Source organism: Miniopterus natalensis, chromosome 11 (genome assembly GCF_054644295.1).
Source record: "Miniopterus natalensis isolate mMinNat1 chromosome 11, mMinNat1.hap1, whole genome shotgun sequence".
Classification (NCBI taxonomy): domain Eukaryota; kingdom Metazoa; phylum Chordata; class Mammalia; order Chiroptera; family Miniopteridae; genus Miniopterus; species Miniopterus natalensis.
This window is the reverse complement of record NC_142091.1, coordinates 69,726,300-69,748,231: the sequence shown is the minus strand read 5'-3', so window position 1 is coordinate 69,748,231 and position 21,932 is coordinate 69,726,300. Positions and strand designations below refer to the sequence as shown.

The window sequence follows — 21,932 nt, the reverse complement described above, 5'->3', positions numbered from 1 at the left end:
GGGAAATTTTTTTGAGCTGTCGCTTCTCCTTTAAGAAAAAAAGCGCCGTTGCTGCCGGATGAAAGTCTCTGAAAAAATGGCGGCGGTAGAACAGAGGCGGGGTCGTGAGGGCATGGAGGGCCCGCCTCTTCGGCGCATGCGCATAGTCAACTTGCCCAAAAGCGTCCTGGGAGGTGAAGTCCTCCCGATCCTACGGTTTAGGGGAAAAGATAGGAAACCAGAGGCGAAGAGGTTGCCGGGAGTTTTTGACTGATGCACGACGGGAAAAGTAGTTTTTTTCCTCAGTCCTAGTGCACTGTTCCCGGGAGGCAGTGTTTCCGGGTTAAGGGGCGACACCTGTGCAGATCCAGGCGCAAATTTTTAGCCCGTTGCCGGTCAGGATTTCCCGGGAACGTTTCCCCTGCTCTGTTTCTTGCCGCCGGCGAAGCACCTCCAGGGCGGTCGCGCAGCAGCCCGCCCCTCGGCTTCGGTGCTGCGGCCCTGCCCTGGCCCGGCTGGTGGTCATGTCTGCCGTCTCCGTCGCGTCAGCCCGCGGCTGACCCACCGCCCCGCGAGCCCCTGGGGGTCAGGGCCCGAGTCCGGTTCCGTCGGGCCCTCGGGGGGCCTGCCACCCATTGTTTGATCCTTAGTAAAAGTTTGTGGAAATTCGTGGAGTTGCGTTTCTGCCAGACATGGCGTCGACCGCTCAGCTCGGCCGCGGTCGCGGGGCTCAGGGAAGGTAACGTGGCTGAGTCACCCACCCTCAGGCTCCCGCCCCGAAGCCACCTGCGCCTGCGGTTTCTCAGTGTCGCTGCTGCACAGGAAGCACGGTCAGATGAGCACTTCTGTCAGAACTTCTATTCTGCCCCAGAGCGAGTGCGACGACGTCGTCCTCATGCGATTGACGGGCGTTTCCTTTTGCTGGTGGACCGGCTGAGTGCGGCCGGGAGCGGCCTCGCGCCTTCCTCTGCCTTCGCCCCTTAGGACCACGGAGCGATGGGCAGGACCGCCTTACTACCCCCGGAAAAGAAGGCACCCGGGGGTACAACACCCAAAGAAAGCGGGTGGAAACAAGATCTGGGGAATCCGGTTCTCAGTTTCACATGAATCGTTCAGTTAAAGCCGCAGATGCAGCGCAGTGTTTGCAAGCCAAGCCCGAGGTGCATTTCTTCCTTCCAGCGCTTGGGCTCAGCGACCACTTCAGATTAGGCAAATGTTTTCTATTTCCTATGGAGTGTTTTGCACTTTCATGGGGCTAATGGCATTTCAGTTGCAAAAGCTGGCATAGCGTGGGTGGGAATTTTTTGCAAACGCGCGTGTTGGGGCAGCACTGACATCCTACGGCTGCCCAAAGTAATGCAGAGTGGGAGTCTCTTTCCATAAAATAAAAATAAATAGTCTTCAGAGTCACTAGGGAATGGAGAATGAATGATTCCTTTAGATCATCTAAAGGAAAGGCCTCTGTGTAATAGAGGAAAGCGCACAGGCTTTGCAGTTAAATGTAGATTATAATAGGTTGAAAAGCCACCTATTTATTACTTTAGCAAGTTACTATTCCTTGACTCTATTTCACCACTGGTAAAAATGGGGGTAATATCTATTTCACGGGACCATAATTATGGTTCTTTACATACCGCCTTCCCATAGGAGGCCTTTGTAAATGTTTTATTTTGTTCAAGGTGAATAAAATCCGTGATTTTTAAAAAAAAGTAAAAGGTAACCTCAGCATCACGTTTCAGAAAACCGCTGTAAAGCAATTCCTAGGTAGGAATTATGCTCAACTGAGATCTCTGCAGCTTAGCACCTTGTGTCTTAAATCTTCCAGTCCCATTCTTCTTGTCTCCTGCAGTTGTCTGCATTTTGAACCCCTGAAATAAACTAGGCCCCAAGAATCCGAAAGTAAATACACCTCAGCCACATTTCATGAATTTACAACCTATCCAGGAAGTCAGGTAAACATAATTTCTGCATAGTTAAATAAAGATAAAATGAATTGGGTGCTGGTTAACTCTGATGGTCAAACTATCTTGGTCCCCCAGCTTCAAAGGAAAAAAAAAAAAAAAGCAAGTTTCCTGATGCACAGCCACAGTGGGATATCCACAGTGGGGGGAAACACAAGTGCCAATCTGCCATTCCCAGGAATCCAGATGAATTCTGGCCTGTAGCAGGTGCTCAAATGTTGCAAAATTAATTTTGAATCTTAATTGCCCTGGCCAGTGTACCACCTGAATTCCAATTTTACTACCCGCCTTCCTATGTCAGTCCCATTTTGGAAACTCTGACCTGTAAGAAACAAAGAAAGAAAAAAAAAACACACAAAAAAACTCACTAAATCAAAAGAGAGGAAGTGCTGAGCAAATACAGGAACCAGAAAGGGTTATAGAGGCTGCTTCGCACCATCTCATTCAGTTCCTTTGCGGTCCCCCTCTTCAGCACCGACCAAAGCAGTTCCTCACACCTTGTGGCACCAGAGCATCTCGGATGCGAGGCAATGGAAGAGCTGGGTGAGTGACGAGCTTCTTGGTAGAGAAACTCAGAGGGAATAAAGACTCGGCTGCCATCCCCCTGTGTGGTGGGGCCTGCTGCTAGCCAGATGGAGGGTAGTGCTGGAAGACTTCATTTTCACTTCTCTCCTGACCTCAGCTCACCAAGAGTAAAGCATGAGGAACTACGATTGTTTGGGGAAATATGGGTTCACTGTTTCTGTGGCACAAAAGGCGGCGAGTTTGGTGCTAACCACAGAGTAAGCTGCACACAAATCCTTTTGGGTTGAATTGAGATTGAAATGGTCATTTTGTTAAGAGCATTTGCCCTTTGGGAGCTACTGGAGATCATAGAGTGATCACACAGTAGGCAACGGCAGAGATGTGATTTGAGGAGAAAAAGAAAGAAATGAGTGTTTGTGAGGAGAAGAAACAGGAGTACAAGAAGGAGGGATTCACAAAGGTTGGAGAAAGGCCAGGGTGGTTTCATTTGTTCTGTGATTTAGTGTTAAATCTAGACGACACAGCACTGTAACTCCAGGGATTGCGTTGCTCAGCTTTCTATGGCCTGCAAATATAATACCTCCTCCCATTCCAAAGCAATGAAAAGCAGCAGTGAATGATTGGCCACATTGCTCAAGAGAGATCCCTCATTTCAAAGTATGGCAAGGTTTGTCATTCTTGGGAACTCACTCCATAGCCTTTGCCAAGTTTCGTTGCTGATGTCTTATTAACACTGAGTCACTAACCCAATTTCCAAGCTGTATTAATTCCGCAGTGGCCTAGGGTTTTGTACATTTGGGGCATATCAAAAGTGCAAACAACAAAAATACATCTTGCATATTGTCTTTTTTAAAAATTGTTTGGGGTGTAATCTGAGAGTCGGAGGAATAGAGGAAGGAAAGCAAGTTACAGGAAGGCCTAGGAAAAGGCGGTATTTGATAAATACAGATTGGACTGTTTTGGAGGTAAAGTCTATTTTGACACTTGGGGTAGAATCCGCATTCGTATCCTGTGTGAGGACTGGGGAATTTCACATTTCTACCTGAGTTCCACTAGAGTCCAGCTCTGCTTTTTTATGTTAAGGATACCTAATGGCCTTCATGCAGATAATTCAAAAAGCAACTAATACTTTTTCAGTCACTTAGACATTTTTACATATGCTAATCATTTTAGTGTCTGAAACGATCCTCTAAAATGGGTATTGTCCACCTTTTTCCCCCTCAAAATGAGAAAACTAAGAAAAGCAAAATAACTAGTTCAGCGTCACTTTCAGGAGCACCTGACACCAAAACGGACTAAGCTACGAGTTATTCTATTTTAGAAATGTGTTGGCTTAGGTGTTCTGGCTGATAGAATGACCCAGATAATAAAAACAATAAATAAATATATTTGCACATTTTGGCATTTCTTGAGCAGGATAAATGGTAGAGAAATCTGGTCCAGAATTGTAGAAAGAACCACGAAGGCTGGAAGGTAATATTCCTGTAGATGATTTGGGTGGCTACGCCTCAGCCACCTCTTCAACTTGTCCTCAGCCCAATAGCTACCTAAGGACCTAGGGTGGGTCTCTCTTCCTGCTGGGGAGAAGTAGCTTGGAGGACAGGTCCACACAGGTATTCCTGTGTTTCCTCTCTGCATCCTTCATTACACAGGGATACGAGATAAAGAGAAACCAGGAGCAGGCTCTGGCTCTGAATGAAATTGCTACAATCCAGTGAAACACCCCCTCTGCCCCCCCAAGAGACCTTGCTTTACAAATCTTTTCACGTTAATACTGATAATTATTTGATTTCTGCAGATGAAGGGCTACAGAGGACTGTAGAGTTTTCAGTCTAGGGCTCCCCCACCACCAGTCATCCTGTATTTGTCATACTGAAATTTGTCATCTTCAAATTACGGAATCTGGCAAAAAGGCAAGATGATCTTGGGGTGTTGGTGATATGCTCACTCAGGAAACAGGAAGAGAAGGGCCTGTCAGCTCATGACCCAGGGAGGAGAGTTTCAGTAACTTTGGCTACGGGTCTCAGGGTAGCCTTCTATTCCTAGTGGTATGGTTTCTCTTTTAGAGGGTCTCCCCTCTCTCTTAATCCTTATTGGGTTTTTGTTGTTGTTGTTGTTTTAATATATCTTTATTGATTTCAGAGAGAGGAAGGGAGAGGGAGAGAGACAGAGAAACATCAATGATGAGAGTCATTGATCGGCTGCCTCCTGCAAGCCCCCGACTGGGGATCTAGCCCACAACCAGGGCCTGTGCCCTGACCGGGAATCGAACCGCGATCTCCTGGATCCTAGGTCGATGCTCAACTGCTGAGCCACGCCCAGCCTGGCCTAATCTTTATTGTAAATGCTTTTTTATTTTGAATCCAAGAGGGTCCATGACTTCTGGTTGGAGCACTGTTTAGAAAATACAAAAGAAAGGAACTATATCTTGATAGAGGATATAGACTAAAATTTTGGAACTCAGAAATTTGGCGTTCAGTCTGGCTAGGAAAGCTGTGAGAAAAGAAGTTTTACTTTATCTTTCTACCTCAGTTTTTGCTTTCTCTTTTATTCTTTTAAAAACTTTTTATTATAGAGAATTTTAAAATATGCAAAACTAAAGAAAATAGTTTGATGAAATCTGATGTACCCATCAATCAGCTTTAATTATCAAGTCCTGGCCAATCTTATTTCATTTATAGACTCACCCATTCCTTTAATTCCTGTATTATTTTAAAGCAATCTCAGACATTATATAATTTCATCTGTAAACATTTCAGCATAATCTCTAAAATAAATCTGTATATACTTACACAAATAACCATACCATTGGCACACCCACAAAATCTTTAATAGTAATTCCTTAATATTATGAAATACCATTATCACACCTAAAATATTAACACAAATTATCAAATATTATCATGCCTAAAATAAATTAATAGTATTTACTTAATATTATTAAATATCCAGTCAGTGTTTAATATTCCTGATTGTTTCTTTTTTGTTTGCTTGTTTATTTCTGTCCTTATATCATTTTAAGTTAAGGTTCATATACTAGAATTAGTTACAAGCTTCTAAAGCCTTCTTTAATCTATTGGTTCACCCTCAATCTCTTTTTTCATTACTATTTATTTGTTGAAGTGTAATTTCTCCTGAAGAATATAGCTCAGTTTGCTTATCTCTAAAATGATGCATAAAATTCAATATTTTTGTGAAATGGATGATTTAGAAATATATGTAGATTTTTTTAAATTAAATTTATCATGGTGACATTAGTTAATAAAATTATATAGTTTCAAGTGTACAATTCTTTAATACATCATCTATATATTGCATTGTATGTTCACCATCCAAAGTCAGATATCCTTCCATTGCAATATATTTGACCCCCTTTACTCTTTGTTCATTCGTTGCTTTCGGTTTTATATCCCACATATGAAAGATCTGTAGCTTTCATTTGTAAGAAAGCTTAGATCTTTCCTAATGCCATCAAGAAATATCCATCCCTCCTGAAATAAATGAGAATCTTTTTTTAATAACGTGTGAAGTTCATTTCCTTCACCTGAGGACTTCAGAGCTAGGCGGATCCTTAGAAGTAATATAACCCAGTGTTTTGCAAACTTTTAAAAACTAAAACGTGTAATAAGGAAACCACTAGAGATCCACTAATAGGTCTTGACCCACTAATTGCTTCATTATGTAGATGAAGAAATAGCTTCAGAAAAGTACATGCCATGCCTAGATGACCCAGAGAATCCATGTGAGAATGGGGACTGGAATTACTGATGTGAAGTTAGTCTTGGGGGCTGGTGATCAGATAGCCCCAGGTCAGACAGCCAGGTTCTGAACTCAGTAACACTGTGAAATCAAACAATTTATTTGGCTATTTCTTAGTCTGTAAAATAAGCATAATAATATCACCTGCCTCAAAGAATTAAAATAACTAAATTAAATATATAAACTCCTGACCACATTGCCTATCATATATTAATTTTATTATTAATTTCATCATAAAAGAAAGATAAAATTGTAATACTTGTAGTAGAGTCCATTGTCCTCCCCCCCCCCAAAAAAAAAAAAATACCAGAGAAACAATCTCAACTATTTGGATTGCAACATCATGGGTGATTTTGTAATACCTCTTTTTTCCCCCCAATCTCCTTTTCTCCCCAGACCCTAAAAGACAGACTACTTATACTCTCTTTTGAGAATTTTGTTATGTGCTTGGGATATAAGAAAAAAAAAATCATAAAAGTTAAGAATAAGTGTTTCTGTCCTGGTATATTTTTTAAAATTAATATCATTGCTTATATTTTTCTGACAGGAAAAATGTGTAGAATTTGCTTTTTTTCTAATTGAGGATCTTTATGAGTGATTCACCCCAAATAAATGACAAAAATTAATACCTTGCAATAAAATAAGTCAAATTATAGAGTGAGGCTATGAAATCAAATGCAACCATAGGAAATAAGAAACAGGCCACAGCATGTGGAGGCTTTAAACATCTTCTGGTAGAACAGACCACAGAAGTGTGGTTTGGAAGGAAAAATGAGTAAGGGAAGATGTTTTCAGGAAAATAGCCTTGACCCAAGAGAAGAGGGAGATGAATGGAAGCACAGAGGGAGCTATTTAAGGGGGAAATTATTCCAGAAGACTTCCATGCTCTATACTATGATGCCTTGTGTGTTACGATGTAGATGCTTTATTGGAGGAACTGGAACGCTCCACCCTCCAGGACGGCAGTGAACCCTCCAGCCCCGCTCCTCTTCCCGTGGGTCCGCCTTCCAGCAAAGACAGTGGCCGTGCTGAGACTGCAGGCAGTCCTTCTGTGCAGGATGACACAAGCCCCTTGCAGGTAACTTTTCGTTCACTGGAGTGACTTGAATATGGATGCTTGAGTGCTTTCTGGAAAAGAATTGTGCCTTCCATAAAGCAATGTGAAAGGACAATCGTATATTCAAGGAAGAGAAAAAAAAAAAATCCCTCAGTGATAACTTAAAGGTGGTTGGTTTTGGAAAGAGTGCTTTCTCAATTAAAAAAATATATATATGATCTACAGAGAAATATCAGTTAAGAGTGTTGACAATTTCAAAAATATGAACCATAAAATGCAGCTTTGCAGAAGATTGCAGTTTTATAAAAAAAGATAAAATATAAAAACAAATTAGAGGGTATTACTCTAAGTGAAATTAGTCAGAGAAAGACAAATACCGTATGATCTCACTTAAATACGTGGAATCAAAGGAGCAAAGTAGATGAACAAACAAAATAGAAACAGACTGAGGGTCGCCAGAGGGGAGGGGTGTTGGGGAACCTAGTGAAAAAAGTGAAGGGATTGCGAAGTACAGATTGAAGTTGCAAAATAGTCATGTGGCTATAAAGTACAGCATTGGAAATATAGTCAATAATATTGTAATAATTATATATGGTGCCAGTTGGGTACTGGAAATATCAAGGGCTTTGCTCTGATTCATTTTGTGTGTTTTATGCTTTCTATCTGAGTACCTCTTTATTTCGGTGCTTTTAGGGCAAGGAGAGGGGCACTATTTGTTCACATGACAGCTACTCCGCTTAGAATGTGGCTTTTCTCTGTGGGATGGCTGATATTCCTCTGCCTTGTAAAAGGAAATCTCAGAGATATGCTGTACCCTTTAGAAGCTAAAACCATTGTCTAATTCTGGGTGTAGATAAGCGCTAACATTCCACCAACAGTCATCCTCTGTCACTCTGTCTTAGGTGCAGCTCGTGTACACTACTGATATCAAGGGGCCTCATGTCTACAGGTATTTTTTTTATTATTAAATATTTGAGAAAAATAAAGTTATAAGATAATTGTTATCAATCTGTGTTTGGACAATGCTTTGCTTAGAACTCCTACTACCCTCCTCTTCTTTCCATAGTCTTTGAGCAGAGGTGGGACTCTGCCAAGCTGGCTGGGGAGTTCCCACAGTGCCGTCTAGACAGGTGTCCAGGCTAATGGGCTATGCGGTTTCCTTCACCACCTGAAAAAGTGTATGTAGTTTAAATCATCACAGATGCTTTGGCCCAGCTCTTCCAGGTCGCAGAAGGGAAAACATCAAATGAAAATTCAGCAAGATGTTCACAAAATCAGAGCTAGCATCATAGTTGAACCCTGACAGTGGGTCTCCATGGCAGACTAATGAAATAGACTTCTTCTTTCCATATTTGCTCAAAATTCATTTAGTGAATGGAGGGATTGCCTTTTAAGAAAAGTTACAGATTGAAACATATTCACTTAACTAAGTCATGGCCAAAGCAGAATTGATAGTCTGTAAAAAATAAAAGGACCACTTTTCTTGTTCTTTCTTCAGTTATAGCTTGAAATTTAAAGTCAGACAACATTCTGGGGAACAAAATAAAAGCCTTACAATAAAGATAGTAAAGGCTCATGCTTGGTAAAGAGTACTATGCCTCACTTTATTTGGTTTCAGAATTGCAGCCAATAGTGCGCACACGATGCCAAAATAAGGAGAGGATCTGTGCTATCAAAAAGTCTTTTTATAGCTTCCCACTTGAGGACACTTTCTACTTTGATGGGAGTGAAGCCAATTTATTAATACAATTGCCAGTGTGTTCCAGTTCCAGGAAGTTGCCTGGTGGGCATGCCCCTAGACCTCCCTGCCCACCCCCTTGTAAAAAAAGCAAACAAAGCAAAACAACAACAGAAATACAGTGCCTGGTGCACAATAGGCTCACAGTAAATATATGGCTTTTTAAATGAAGGAAACCAAGACTTTAATAGAAACACTAATGAACCTGTGAACATATAACATGAAAACCAGCCCAACCAAGCAGCCATTTCCTGTCTGGCTAGCATCGTGATCAATTGATGGCATGCCAATACTAACTTATCAATGACCCCTCCCCTACGAGTCTTTGATAGGTTTCCCATCAGACCCATTCCTCCCTCTTCTCTTGCTCTGTTCTGTGTTCCAGGGGAGCTGGCCCCTGTGGCTGGGATTGTCCAGGCTCTAGGGGCAATTGTCTCTCTCTGGCTTCAACCAATGGGAGGCGCTGTTGAGAGACTGGAGGGTGAAAGGCAAAGACATTTAATACATTTCTCCCCCAGTTTCTCTCCACAGTCTCCATCTTCAGTTACACCTTTGTTATGGCTCCAGCTGGAACAAAAATAGGTCTTCTATGGTCCAGCACATGCCTGTTGACCCGGGCCCCTGGGCTCTGGTCACTTTGCCTCTTTGCTTTGTCCTTTTGGCCTAATGACTTCCTGCTGTGGTTAATCTCTGGGTTCCTTCAATGTCTTCTGTTTGCTTTTTTAGCTCTCCCATCACCTGTGTAATAAAATTGCTGGGTTAAATTCCTTCTACTTACTCCCAATGTTTGTATTTTCCTGAGTGGACCTCAACTGACACGCTTCCTGTTACTGAATGGTGCATACTGTGTAGAGCTTTATGAGAGAGTGAGATGAAATCCAGGTGACCTAGGAAATATGCAGTAGACTGATACAAATCCTCAGGGCTGGTGTAATTCAGACAGATAGGGCTGGCAAGTACAAGCAGAGCGTGAGACCACCATTTCCTGTGGTTTGCTTAAAGGAAGCAAACGCTGCTCTGGACCTTGAAAGCATATTCAATACTAGTTGTAAGTATAACAATGTAATAATATTTCTAGTATAGCGACATATCAGTAGCATTGTGACCAATAATTTAGAAATGTCTCTCTTCCATGCACAAAAGTAATTTTGGTAAGAAGAGGGAGAAACAAGTTATTAAAATACTGCAGAAAAAAGGACAGGGGAGAAAAATCGAGCACAATGAAGCCTCTCACTTGAGAAGTCGGGGTTCTCTTAAACACAAACTTTGTGATTTATATTATTAAAATCTCTGAGAAGTGAAATAAGTTGTTACTGATGGCACAGCAAAGCACCTGTCCCATCTTCAGGAGGTCAGGGGGCAAATCAAAGGTTGCTATAGTGATGCAGTCATCAGCCCATTTCTTACTTAGAATGTCATATTGTTGACTTGATTACTATTAGGGGGTCATGACAATGATTTACCTCCCTTTATACACTGCACTAGGAGCCTAGTTAAAAACCAGTGAGAATTATTTGAATAAACACATGTATGCCCCCGCTGTGAGAAGGACAGGTTTTAGGATTCTACAAACCCACATAAAAAACTACATTTTTCCTCCCCTGAGGCACAGGGCAGCAGAATGTGCTCACTGTCCAGCTGCCTTTTGTATGAATCGGTCACTTGGATACCTGACCATTTTTGTTCCCAGATTGAAAGGGAAAAAAATCTTATGTCTGGCAGGAGGCCATGTTGTACCTAAAAGATGAAGTCTTCCATCTTAAGAGGAGAAGACATCCACCTTCCTCCCGCGTGTCCCTTGTTGTTAAATACCCAACATAAGTGAGTCAATAGTGTGACATGTCGTACCCAAGAGACAGTCTTGTTTTTCTTAAGAGAGAAAGAGAAACATTTTCTTCCTGCTTTTTTCCTGGTTGGTAAATAAATAAAAATAAATAAAGTAGTAAATCTAAGTTTTCATTGTTGAAAATATATTTAGTGAAAGACAGAATGTTTGGCTGTGTGTGTGTGTGTGTGTGTGTGAGAGAGAGAGAGAGAGAGAGAGAGAGTCAGTTTGGTGGGCTAAGCTCACTTGGTTAATGTTGATTACAAGCATTACTTGAGTCAGTTGCCTGAATGATCCAGTTTTTCTACTTCTCAAAATTTCCTCTATGGAAATAATCAAGTATGGGTACAAATATTTATTTAGCAGTATTAATAAGAGCAAAAATCAAAAACAGTCTAAGTGTCTAACAATAAGTGATTGGTTTAATAAATCATGGTACATTGTACTTTTGAAAACTAGATAGCCTTTAAACAGTATTTGGAAGATAATCTAGCATGGCGATAGAGAACATAAGCTTTGAAGCCTGCAGGCCCAAACTCTGTTATTTACCAGCTGTTTTTACCTTCTCTAAGCCCCAGGTTTTTCACCTGGGAGTGACAGTACCTCACTCTTAAGGTTGTTATAAGGATTTAAAGAGGACCTGTATAAGCCCTTTACAGAGGGCCTGGCTTAGTGTAAACACTCAATAAATGTTAGCTATTTTGGTTTTAAAGGACAGATGAGGATTCATCTGAAGGGTATGGAAAAACATCTACCTTTGACAAAGGAATGGGGGTTGGGTTTGCTTTCAACTGCTTTTTAGCACCTATCAATGTGTTTATAAAGTGTTTCTCTTCTGCATTACTATAACGCATTATATTAATCCTTTTAATGATGTTGAACCATCCTTGGATGACTAGTATAAACACTACCTAGCCATGGTATTTTTAAACACACTTCTGCTGTTTTTATTTCCTCCCCTCCCCTCTCCTCTCCCTCCTTTCTTCTCTCTCTCTCTCTCTCTCTCTCTCTTTCTCTCTCTCTCTCTCTCACACACACACACACACACACGCCAGTATTTGAACAGAATCTGTATTCTGTGTCTTGGGTCCAAAATTTTATATATTAATATTTTACTCATAATCATATAGATCTAAACTCAACATCATGTGCGTTATCTAAACTCTATTAGGAGTCTGCACACTTTTCTGTAAAGGGCAAATAGTAAATAGTTTAGTTTTGTAGACCATAAGGTCTCTCTCTGTCACAGCTGTCCAGCTCTGTAGGAAAACAGCTGTAGACCATATGAATGGGCATGGCTGAATTTGGCCCAGGGACCTCAGTGTATGGATGGATGCCTGCCTGTTCAGCTTCTCATTTATTTTTGTCTCTCACCCAATAATAACTGAGAGAAGATCTAATACTTTAAAGTTGTAAAACAAAGTCATTAAATAAAAAAAGCAAACACATACACATTTGGGGCCACGGTCCTAAAGCACTTTTCAGAGCCTACTTTGCACCTGGCCCTGAAAAGCCAGGGGCAAATGGCCTGCCAGCTACATGTCCAGTGCTTTTCTTCATATCCTTGAGAACAATAGTCAGTTTTTGAGATGAGCAGAGAGGGAGACACAGAGACACATTTTTAGTCTAGTACCTATATTTTAAAATACTGTCTGTGTCTAGTTTTACTGACATCTAAGTGTTTAATAGTTAAAACTACATTTTCTAATATTTTATGTGTGACTTAACATTTATTTGAGTTTTGATGCATTAGTATGAATTTTTGTTTTCTCCCCATAGTGACATCCAAGAGCCAAAGGAATCACCACCACCTTCCAAAACCTCAGCAGCTGCTCAGTTGGATGAGCTCATGGCCCACCTGTGTGACATGCAGGCCAAGGTGAGCACAGTCCCTGTGACAAATCCTTCAGGTTTATCTCTTTGGAGCTCAGCTTTGTGCTATGTATTTATCTGGGCACAAAAGATACTATGATCCAGGCACTGATCTCAAGGAGCTTAGTGTGTGCTTGGTAAAGTGAGGCAAAAGCCTCTGTCACGTTTATAGAATAAAAGACAGGTGGTTTATCGAAATATGTGGCGCAAACATCAGGAATGTAGAGTGGTCAAGGAGATTTCATCAGAGGTGGGCATGGGTATGAGATAGACTCTGAAGAATGGAAAGTGTTTGGACTCAAAGAGATGAGAGAGGAGGTCCTTCTAGTTGGAGTGAGCCCTGAGGGCACTGGCTTCTAATGCTGGATAAAGTGCGGCAGGACTGTTAAGGGGACCTGCCTGAGCAGGATAGAGGAATGCTGTGGACAAGCTGGGGCAGAGCAAGAGAGGTTAAGTGTGACTTTCACAATAGGAAGCATGAGGGGTCCCAAGCCCCAGAGGGAGATAAAAATCCATCTCCTTGTTCCAGCCTCCAGAGCATGAGTGGTGAGCCCATGTGGCCTGGCAGGGAATGAAAATCAGATAAATAGGCTTAAGAATTTATCAAGGGAAATAGCATCTAGAATTCCTAAAGTAGAGAATACAGCCATTCTAAATTGGTTGGAGGATCTGATACACACACATCAAGTGACTGTGAAATCATTTCAAGGCAGTATGTAAAAACGTGTGTGATTGGGGAGGGTAAGAACCTTATCTTTGTGGCTCACCGTTGGACTCCTAATACTCAGCACAGTTCCTGACACATTGTGAATATACAACTTATTAGAGGGACAGATAAATAAACACCAGAAACAAGTTTTCTTTAATGCCTATAATAAAGCTGAGTGCATTCCTCATTGCGCTGTATATCTGGAAATACTAGGAAAAAAATCTACTTTAGGTTTAATTGTGTGGTATTTTCTAATTGACTTAGCATGTGCCTTGGTTTATTTACACTTGAAAATAGCTGTTTATTTTTAAACAGGCAATACATTCACATTGTATAAAAATCAAAAGTACACAAGTTTGCAACGAACTATTTCTTTATCAGTTCTGTCCCCAGCTATCCAGTTCTGCTCCCAGAGGTAGTCAGTATATCCTGTTTCTTACAGATTGATTCAGAAGTGTTCTGGAATATATGAGCAAATAGAGATAGATGTAAATGTAGATGTAGATATAGATATATTATTGTGTTTTTACTTAGTTATTTTTCTTATTTAATATTGGTCACCTTTGCAGGCCTTTTAGACGTTAATCTTTTGAACACTAATCTTTTCAACTTTAACTAACATCGTATAATAGAGGGGGAAGGAAATCCGTCAGATGCTAAAAGTTTCTAGAAGGGAAATGAGCATTTTGGATTAGTGAGATATTGTGAGGTTATTCCTGGTAGTAAAGATAGGAGGAGCAGAGGCCTGAAGTCAGACTGGGACGGATCACATTCGGGAGCCTGCAGGGAACCCAGCTGGCTGTGCACAGTGGAGGCCTGTTCCTGAGTGGCAGGCGGCAGGGCTGGAGAGGTGAGGGGCGCGGACGGAGACTGGGGCGTCTGTGCGAGGAGTGCGGGTGCGATGCTGGGAGCAGCGGGCAGTCACTGCGGCCTCGGGGCAGGGAGTATTGGGCGCCGGTGGCAACAGCCCGGTTGGAAGGGAGCTGAGAGAGACGGAATCAGGACTAGAGCTGATGAAGGATAACTTGGGCATCTTTTCTGTGATTTGAGGCTTTTCCTTTGAATGTTTAATAATAACTATTTTGGGAATTTTGCTTCAGTAACTACAGTCCATCAGCAAGTCTTACCTGATGACTTCTCACCACCTTCTCCACTAACACTGGCCCAAGTCATTATTTCTGGTTTCAGCCGTTACCAAGTCTCCCACCTAACTATTGCCTCTGATTCCACTCTACGCTTAATTCCTCACTCAGCTACCACCGGGGTCTTATAAGTCAGATTCTTTCACCCTTCACTGGCTCCACCACCCTTGGGATAACACACACCAGGGTAAAAATGTGATAATTGTGATCTTTGCCTCCAGGTCCATTATCTCCTCCTGCCACACTCAGTCTCACTCCCTGTGCTCTTGCCCCACTCACCTTTCTTACGGTTCTTCTAATGTACAAACTATTTCCTTCCTCTGGGCCTCCCCTTCCTCTGGCATGCTTTTCCCACAAATATCAATATTTCTGAGTACCTACGTAAATCACTCAACTGTCCACTCAAATATTACATCCTTAGAGGTCCTTCTTCAAATACCCTCATCACAGTTCTTCCTTACCATCCCACCCTCTGTCACTTTTATCTTGATTTATATAACTTATATCTTATTTCTAACTGACATTGCATTATATTTATTTTAATTGTTTATTGTCTATCACCCAGAGAATGTAAACTTCATGAGGGCAGACACTTGGTTGCTCTTGTACATTGTCTCTACCAAGATCCAGCCTAGAGCAGGGATTGGTACAAACTAGATGCTCAATAAACACTGCAGAATAAATGAACAACAAGAAGATTGTTGACCTGTGGCTATCGCAAGAGCCAGAAAAAGTATTATCTTCGTCCACTCCTATGGTCAGAAAAAGATTTACTGAAGATTAGTCAGATTTCATTCTGCTTGAGGAATTTAGGATGAAAAAGAGATGAAAGCATTTGTATTGGTGTTACAATGTTGGATTCTTCCATACCTTGGAGGAAAGTTCAGGAAAGACTAAAGGGTCTGTCAGTAGAGGTGAGTTCATAGGGTCATGAAGAAGATGCCATTGAGGATAAATGTCCACGAGGCTGACTTTCTTCATGCTTCTCTCCTTGGTACCAGGTTGCAGTGAAAGTAGATGCCAACAAGAAGTACTTACCAGACAAGCAGGAGCACAAGGACTCCCTGGACTCAATGCTGGGGGGTTTGGAGCAGGAATTACAGGATCTTGGGATCACCACAGTGTCCAAGGGCCATTGTGCTTCCTGCCAGAAACCAATTGCTGGAAAGGTGGGACAAGCCAAGATGTTGGTCCTACAGCCAACTATGTCTGTGTGTCTGTCTCTGTCCCACCAAGGATTGCTCTTTCTCCTTGTATTCCAAGAGACTGTAATAATTGTTAATAATCACTGATCACTTACGGAGCTCTGGGCACCGAGCTAAGTACTTTACAGGTATTTCTTCACTTAATGGTCACATGAGTCCTTGAGGGAGACTCTAGTATTGTTCCCTTTGTAAAGATGAGGAAACTGAGGCTCAGGTCCAAGGTCTAGTAAGAGGTAAAGCTAGGATTTGCACCGAGGAGAGTCAAACTCCTGAGTTTAAGCTCTTGACCACTTTTCTGTGCTGCCTTCACTGAGAGGAGCTTTCTCACTGCTCCCTCTGTGCAAACATTTCTCGTTTCAATTGACTCCATATGATTTTCGGCTCCAAATCATGGCCACTCACTGCTGCTCTGCATCATCACCAAAACCACAACAGGGCTGTGAGACCCGACTGCGTGGGCCTGAGATGAGCTTCTCAGCTGGGAGGAATAAACCTGTCGCTTGGCCTTTTCCCCTTCCAGGGGTCCATTCCATGCCAAGGCTGTAGTCGTCCCTTGTCTATCACTACTGCGCTCTATTTTGTTTCTCCCACCATCTGGGGCAGTCTAGTGGTAAGGAACATTTACAGGCTTTTATCAGCATGAACAAGAACAGCGTAACTCCAGGGGTGTCATTGACTCAGAATACAGAGTGCCCGCTAGAGATGTGTGACCTGTAGGCCTTAGAGCACCCTCCTGGGCTCTCACGCCAGGCTTTGTTTCATCCTTCAGGTGATCCATGCTCTGGGGCAATCGTGGCATCCAGAGCACTTCATCTGTAGTCACTGCAAGGAAGAGATTGGCACCAGTCCCTTCTTTGAGCGCAGTGGCTTGGCCTACTGCCCCAAGGACTACCACCATCTGTTTTCCCCACGCTGTGCCTACTGTGCCGCTCCCATCCTGGACGTAAGTAAACCCCCCGTTCCCCTGCTCTCCTGTAGCTTTTACTCACTCCTTTGGAGCCAGGGTCATGTTTTACAGCTCTGCAGCACCCTAACATCTCTCTGTGTGTTCCTTTTCCAGAAAGTGCTGACGGCAATGAACCAGACCTGGCACCCAGAGCACTTCTTCTGCTTTCACTGTGGGGAGGTGTTTGGTGCAGAAGGTATGACCTTGACCTGCCTTCTTGAACCTGCCCTGGTTGCCTGGGCTTCTGCCACCACCACCCAAGTGCCCATTTCTTGAAAGATGCTATTCCTCTCTGCCTTCTTCCATTTCCCTTTCTCTTTCCGTGTTTTGCATCCTCGGTGTGAGTGAGGAGTTCAAGAATTGTGAGAATAGTCCACAGCTATCTACGTTGAGGGATGTCTTGCAGCTCAGTTTGGAATTCGATATCTATGACATCTCCATGCCTCACATAAATATGGAGCCACACCTAAGATATAGGTATTTAGACAACTGATAAAAGGCCATTTACTAATCAGAAGCTCCTCTTGGGTAGGATTTCTTTTTTCATCCTTTGCTTCCTCTAAGCGGGTCTCCTACCATATGGTTAGTCCATTAATTAGGTGGCATCCTGCCCTACCCCAAGTCACATGGTCACATGCTGAGCTTCCATAATGACAGCTAAACCAGTGAGCCCCCTGGGAAATTAAGTTCATCTGCATGTTTTGTTTCAGTTCACGACATTCCCCTTTAAGGCTCAAGTTTCTCAGCACATCAGAACGTAACATCCTCCCATAGGGACCAGGTCTTCGCTGTCTACCCTTCTTTTTAATTGTTCATTACCCGGGCCATGCAGGTGCGCCCTCATTCCCGTGTGGCTGAGAACCTCGCCAGAGTATAAATGCCCCCCTTCTCTCTGTGGCACTTTTAATTGTTAGTATTTCAAACCCATCCTCCAGAGGTAATTGGCCCCAGAGAGGGCCTCCAGGCAAGTAGGTGCTGAAACTGTCTCAATTTCTTGGACACGGAATGCAGGGGTGTCACAGCAAGTTTGGCTAATTGCTTTTCATTCTTCTCCTGAGACTCACTGGAGTTCAGACAGAGGCTGTCACTTCTCTGCTCTGATTCTTATGACCAGCTACCCACAAATCCCTAGATGAGGGTCATCTAGGTCAGTAGGCATGTCTTACAGTTTTCTCAAGTAACATTGACTTACCATCAAGCTCAGTTTTAGGTCATTTGCATCACCTGAGGACTTGTCAGAAATGCACATTCTCAGGTCCCATCCAGACCTACCGGATCAGGAACTCCGGGGGTGGGGCCCAGCCAGGTGATGGATGCACAAGGACATGCAAGAAATATTGGGGCCACACAAAAGCAAGGAAGGTAGTTGTGCACGTTGGCTTGTTTTCCTTCAATACTAGGCCTTCCCACAGTAAGTTTCACTTGATCACACGTTAGAAATTCTTTGATAAAGTAAAAAGCAGTAAAGCGAGCTCATCTGTGTCTCAGGAAGAACACAGGACAGCTTATAAAGTTATTAGTTTAGATCATTAGACCTATAGGCCTCAGAAGTCTGTTAAACTATCAGCTTTTCCAAGACAGCATCGTTGAACAAGGCAAAGCATATCAAAGAGTGACCGGAGATCATGGAGAGACGGCAGCTCCCTGACTTGGGTCCCAATCCCTGGCTGTCCTCATTGCCTGTTTTGTTTTGTTTTTATCTGGCTGCTACCATCAAAATAGATTTCAAGAAATAATGTTCTTTGGTGGACTGCTTTCCAATCCATTGAGCATGCTTTGCTTACATGATATTTCAGTGGGCACAGGTAGAGTTTTCATATTTGCAAAGCTATTGGCTTATGATGTTTGTGCTCATCCAGTGCTCTCAGGTCCCACAGAGAGGTCAAGGTCAGGGCGCATTAGGATTTCTTTGTAGTTTTCATCTTCGGAATACATCCAGTAGGACTGTACAGTCAAAATACTGCATTTTAAAGGTACTAGAATGAATGATTGCCTTTCTTTGGTCATATCACCCATTTCCTATGTAGCTACATTAATTCATCTCAGCTTGGCTCCGTTTTTAGGGATAAATTTTATAAAACAATAATTGAAACTACATATTTATTCAGGGACCTTTGTATTTGTTGTATTTCTCTGAGGTACAATTAGCAAATACTTTCCTCAGTTTGTCTTTGTCTTGGCTTTGTTTATGGCGGTTTTTGGTCATGTATAAGTCATTAATATATACTTTTAATGTAGCTAAATTTATTAATTTTTAACTTGCTTTTGAAATTTGAGCCATTTTATGACAGTTCTTATTTCATTCCTAGACTAAAGAAGACTCCATGAATTTTTAATTCAAATATTTGTATGGTTTGAATTATTACATTTAGATCTTGCATCCACTTGGAAACTCTTATTTCACAGTACTTTATTTTTAAACATCAGGCAGTTTTTCCCTGGTGCCGTTTTAGATATTAGGGATAGAGTGTGACAAGACCAACAAAGTCTAGTTTCTCTCAGAGCTAATGTTCCAACGAGGAAAGACAGACCACGATGATGATTTCAGATCATGGTAAATGCTGTACAGACAATGAAGAAGATGAAGTGGCAGAAATGGGCTGGGTGAGATGATTTTTTAGCTCATTTATGAATGGCAAGGTGAGGCCAGCCACATCGAGGCCTGGGCCAGAACTGTCCAGGCCGACGGAAGAGTTAGTGCTAAGGCATCGAGGAGCAATAGCTCAGAGCTCACTGGGCACCGGCATTGTCCGGGTGTTTGTCCTATCAGCCCTCTGCTGACTCTGCATGCGTTTCTCATTGCAACCCTTTGAGGGAGGCACTTCTTGTTAGCCTCGTTTGGAATAGCCCGGGTTTGGGAGAGTTCAGAATCGTGGGCTTCTTCTCACCCTCCGACTTGGTGGAAAGTCTCAAACAGCAACAGTGAAGCCTTGATTTTCTCTCTCCAGGCTTTCACGAGAAGGACCAGAAGCCGTACTGCCGGAAGGACTTCTTAGCCATGTTCTCACCCAAGTGCGGGGGCTGTAACCGCCCGGTGCTGGAAAACTACCTTTCAGCCATGGGCACCGTGTGGCACCCAGAATGCTTTGTCTGCGGGGTCTGTAGCCTCGGTTATTTCTTGGGTTTAAGGAAGCCAGGGGTTCTTCTTTCTGAGAGGCAGAGCTGCTAGTACAGATCGCAGCTCGAGACGAGGGATTGATGTGGGCTTCCGAAAGGGGACGGGAGGCATAGCATTCGTTGTGGCATTTGCTTGTCTGTTTTGCAAGTGGGACATATTCTAGCCTCCATGTGTCAAGGACCCAAGTGAGTTCCCGCTCCCGGCAGGTAACTGGCGGGAATTTCTAGGCTGAACGTTTTACTCTGCTGATGTTTCATTCTTGACACCCGCCTTCCTTTCCTTCCCCGCCCCCCCCCCCCCCCCCCAGGACTGCTTCAGCAGTTTCTCCACTGGCTCCTTCTTCGAGCTGGACGGGCGTCCGTTCTGCGAGCTCCACTACCATCAGCGCCGCGGGACCCTCTGCCACGGGTGCGGGCAGCCCATCTCCGGCCGCTGCATCAGCGCCATGGGCCACAAGTTCCATCCCGAGCACTTCGTCTGTGCTTTCTGCCTGGCACAGCTGTCCAAGGGAATCTTCAGGGAACAGAATGGCAAGACCTACTGTCCATCCTGCTTCAATAAGCTCTTCCAACCGTGATCTCAGCTCACCCCGCAGCCCCCGCAGATCCCCTGTAAAACTTAAACCAAGAGAGGAAAGTACATTTGATGGTACTGGCCCCCTGCTCAATAGACTTATAGAGAAGCACAGGTGATAGACACAGGGAACGACTACATGTCACATGGCTGGGCATGTAGCCTTAAGTCTCAGATTTCTAGTCTTTTTTTTTTTTTTAATTGGGTACATGGACTTAGATCTGGGTTGTGCTATCTAGTGCCTCTGCAGATATATTTTCCACATGCACACATGTATTTCATAACGAGTTTTCTCAGATTTTTCCATTTTCATGCCTATGATGGCCCTGGTCACCTCTTTTCTCCTTTTCAAGCTTCCCAAATTTCCCTGTGACTCAGTTCCCCACAGCCATGCCTGTGGGCTTTATCCTTGCTATCAGGAATCATGGTAGCACTATTAAGCTCCTTGTGTCTCCCTTCAGTGTATTTCTTTTTTTCAAGAGGAAGTAGATCTTAACTGGACAACTTTGAGTACTGACATAATTGATAAATAAAGTGGCTTGTGTGCTTTTTAAAAAATAATTTTTTATTGATTTTAGAGAGAGAGAGAGAGAGAGAAGCATCAGTGTGAGAGAGAGACATCGATCCGTTGCTTCCTACATGCACCCCGACAGGGGACTGAACCCACAAACCTGGGTATGTGCTGGGAATTGAACTGGGGGGGACCCTCTGGTGCACAGGATGATGCTCATACAACTGGGCCACACTGGCCAGGGCAAGTGGCTTGTAAGTTTTGATGACTCAGTGTCGCATAGTTTGGTAGATAAACCTTCTCTTTCTCATATTAATATACTAGGCACTTTGTGCAGTTAAATTTATACCATACCTCCTCCTGTTTACTTCCATACAATAAGCATTCTTTTAATCAAAATACATTAAAAGGAGGGACTCCTATTCAGTAACTTTTTTTTAATTTTATTAATTTTGCCCCATAACATTTATTTTATTTTTGTACTTAGATAAATGAATCATCTTAAAAGATAACAAAGCTTCTTAAAATTGTTCTCATCACTTTGTTTACTTAGGAGAAAAACTGGATCTCCACTAGGCATTCACAAATCTGTATTTACATATATATGCATATCTCCAAACTCATAAAATTGTATGTATTAAATATGTCCAGATTTCTTATATATCAGTTATATCTCAATAAAGTTGTTGTTTAAAAAATGAAAACACATCTTCCTCAACTTCACAATTGTCTCATGAAGACAAACAGGATGCTTTAGAACTTCTCTGAAGAAAGATGTTATAAAAGATCATTTGACCACTTTCTAGTTTGGATTGGGAATTCCAAGCCCCCAATAAAAATCTCCACTTAATTATTTGTTCTTCTGCAAAATATTATAAGTAAAGTTGTAGACAAGCTAGTCAGGTTGTTAAAGAATCTGACTTTCTTGTGTCCTACCTCACTCAAGCTTCAGGAGTCATGTTTACTCAAAAAAGATATGGATGAGATCTGTACTATATCATTCTTACCATGG

At 42.6% G+C, this 21,932-nt stretch overlaps 1 protein-coding gene across 1 annotated transcript; it reads left to right on the top strand.

Annotated features, from left to right (window-relative positions):
* The first annotated feature begins 329 nt into the window (after positions 1–329).
* Positions 330–21,710, top strand: LPXN (leupaxin). The gene is made up of 9 exons (XM_087821889.1): positions 330–2,483; positions 7,145–7,302; positions 8,184–8,230; positions 12,624–12,723; positions 15,569–15,736; positions 16,542–16,715; positions 16,833–16,914; positions 19,667–19,815; positions 20,144–21,710. Exons 1-9 carry the CDS (start codon positions 2,471–2,473, stop codon positions 20,411–20,413), a joined length of 1,161 nt encoding a protein of 386 aa, XP_087678015.1. The 5' UTR covers positions 330–2,470; the 3' UTR covers positions 20,414–21,710.
* Positions 21,711–21,932: the final 222 nt, after the last annotated feature.

Coding starts and splice junctions, on each gene's coding strand:
- LPXN (XM_087821889.1), top strand. Junction 7,303..8,183: donor ATGACACAAGCCCCTTGCAG/GTAACTTTTCGT, acceptor ACTCTGTCTTAG/GTGCAGCTCGTGTACACTAC. Junction 16,716..16,832: donor GTGCCGCTCCCATCCTGGAC/GTAAGTAAACCC, acceptor TTCCTTTTCCAG/AAAGTGCTGACGGCAATGAA.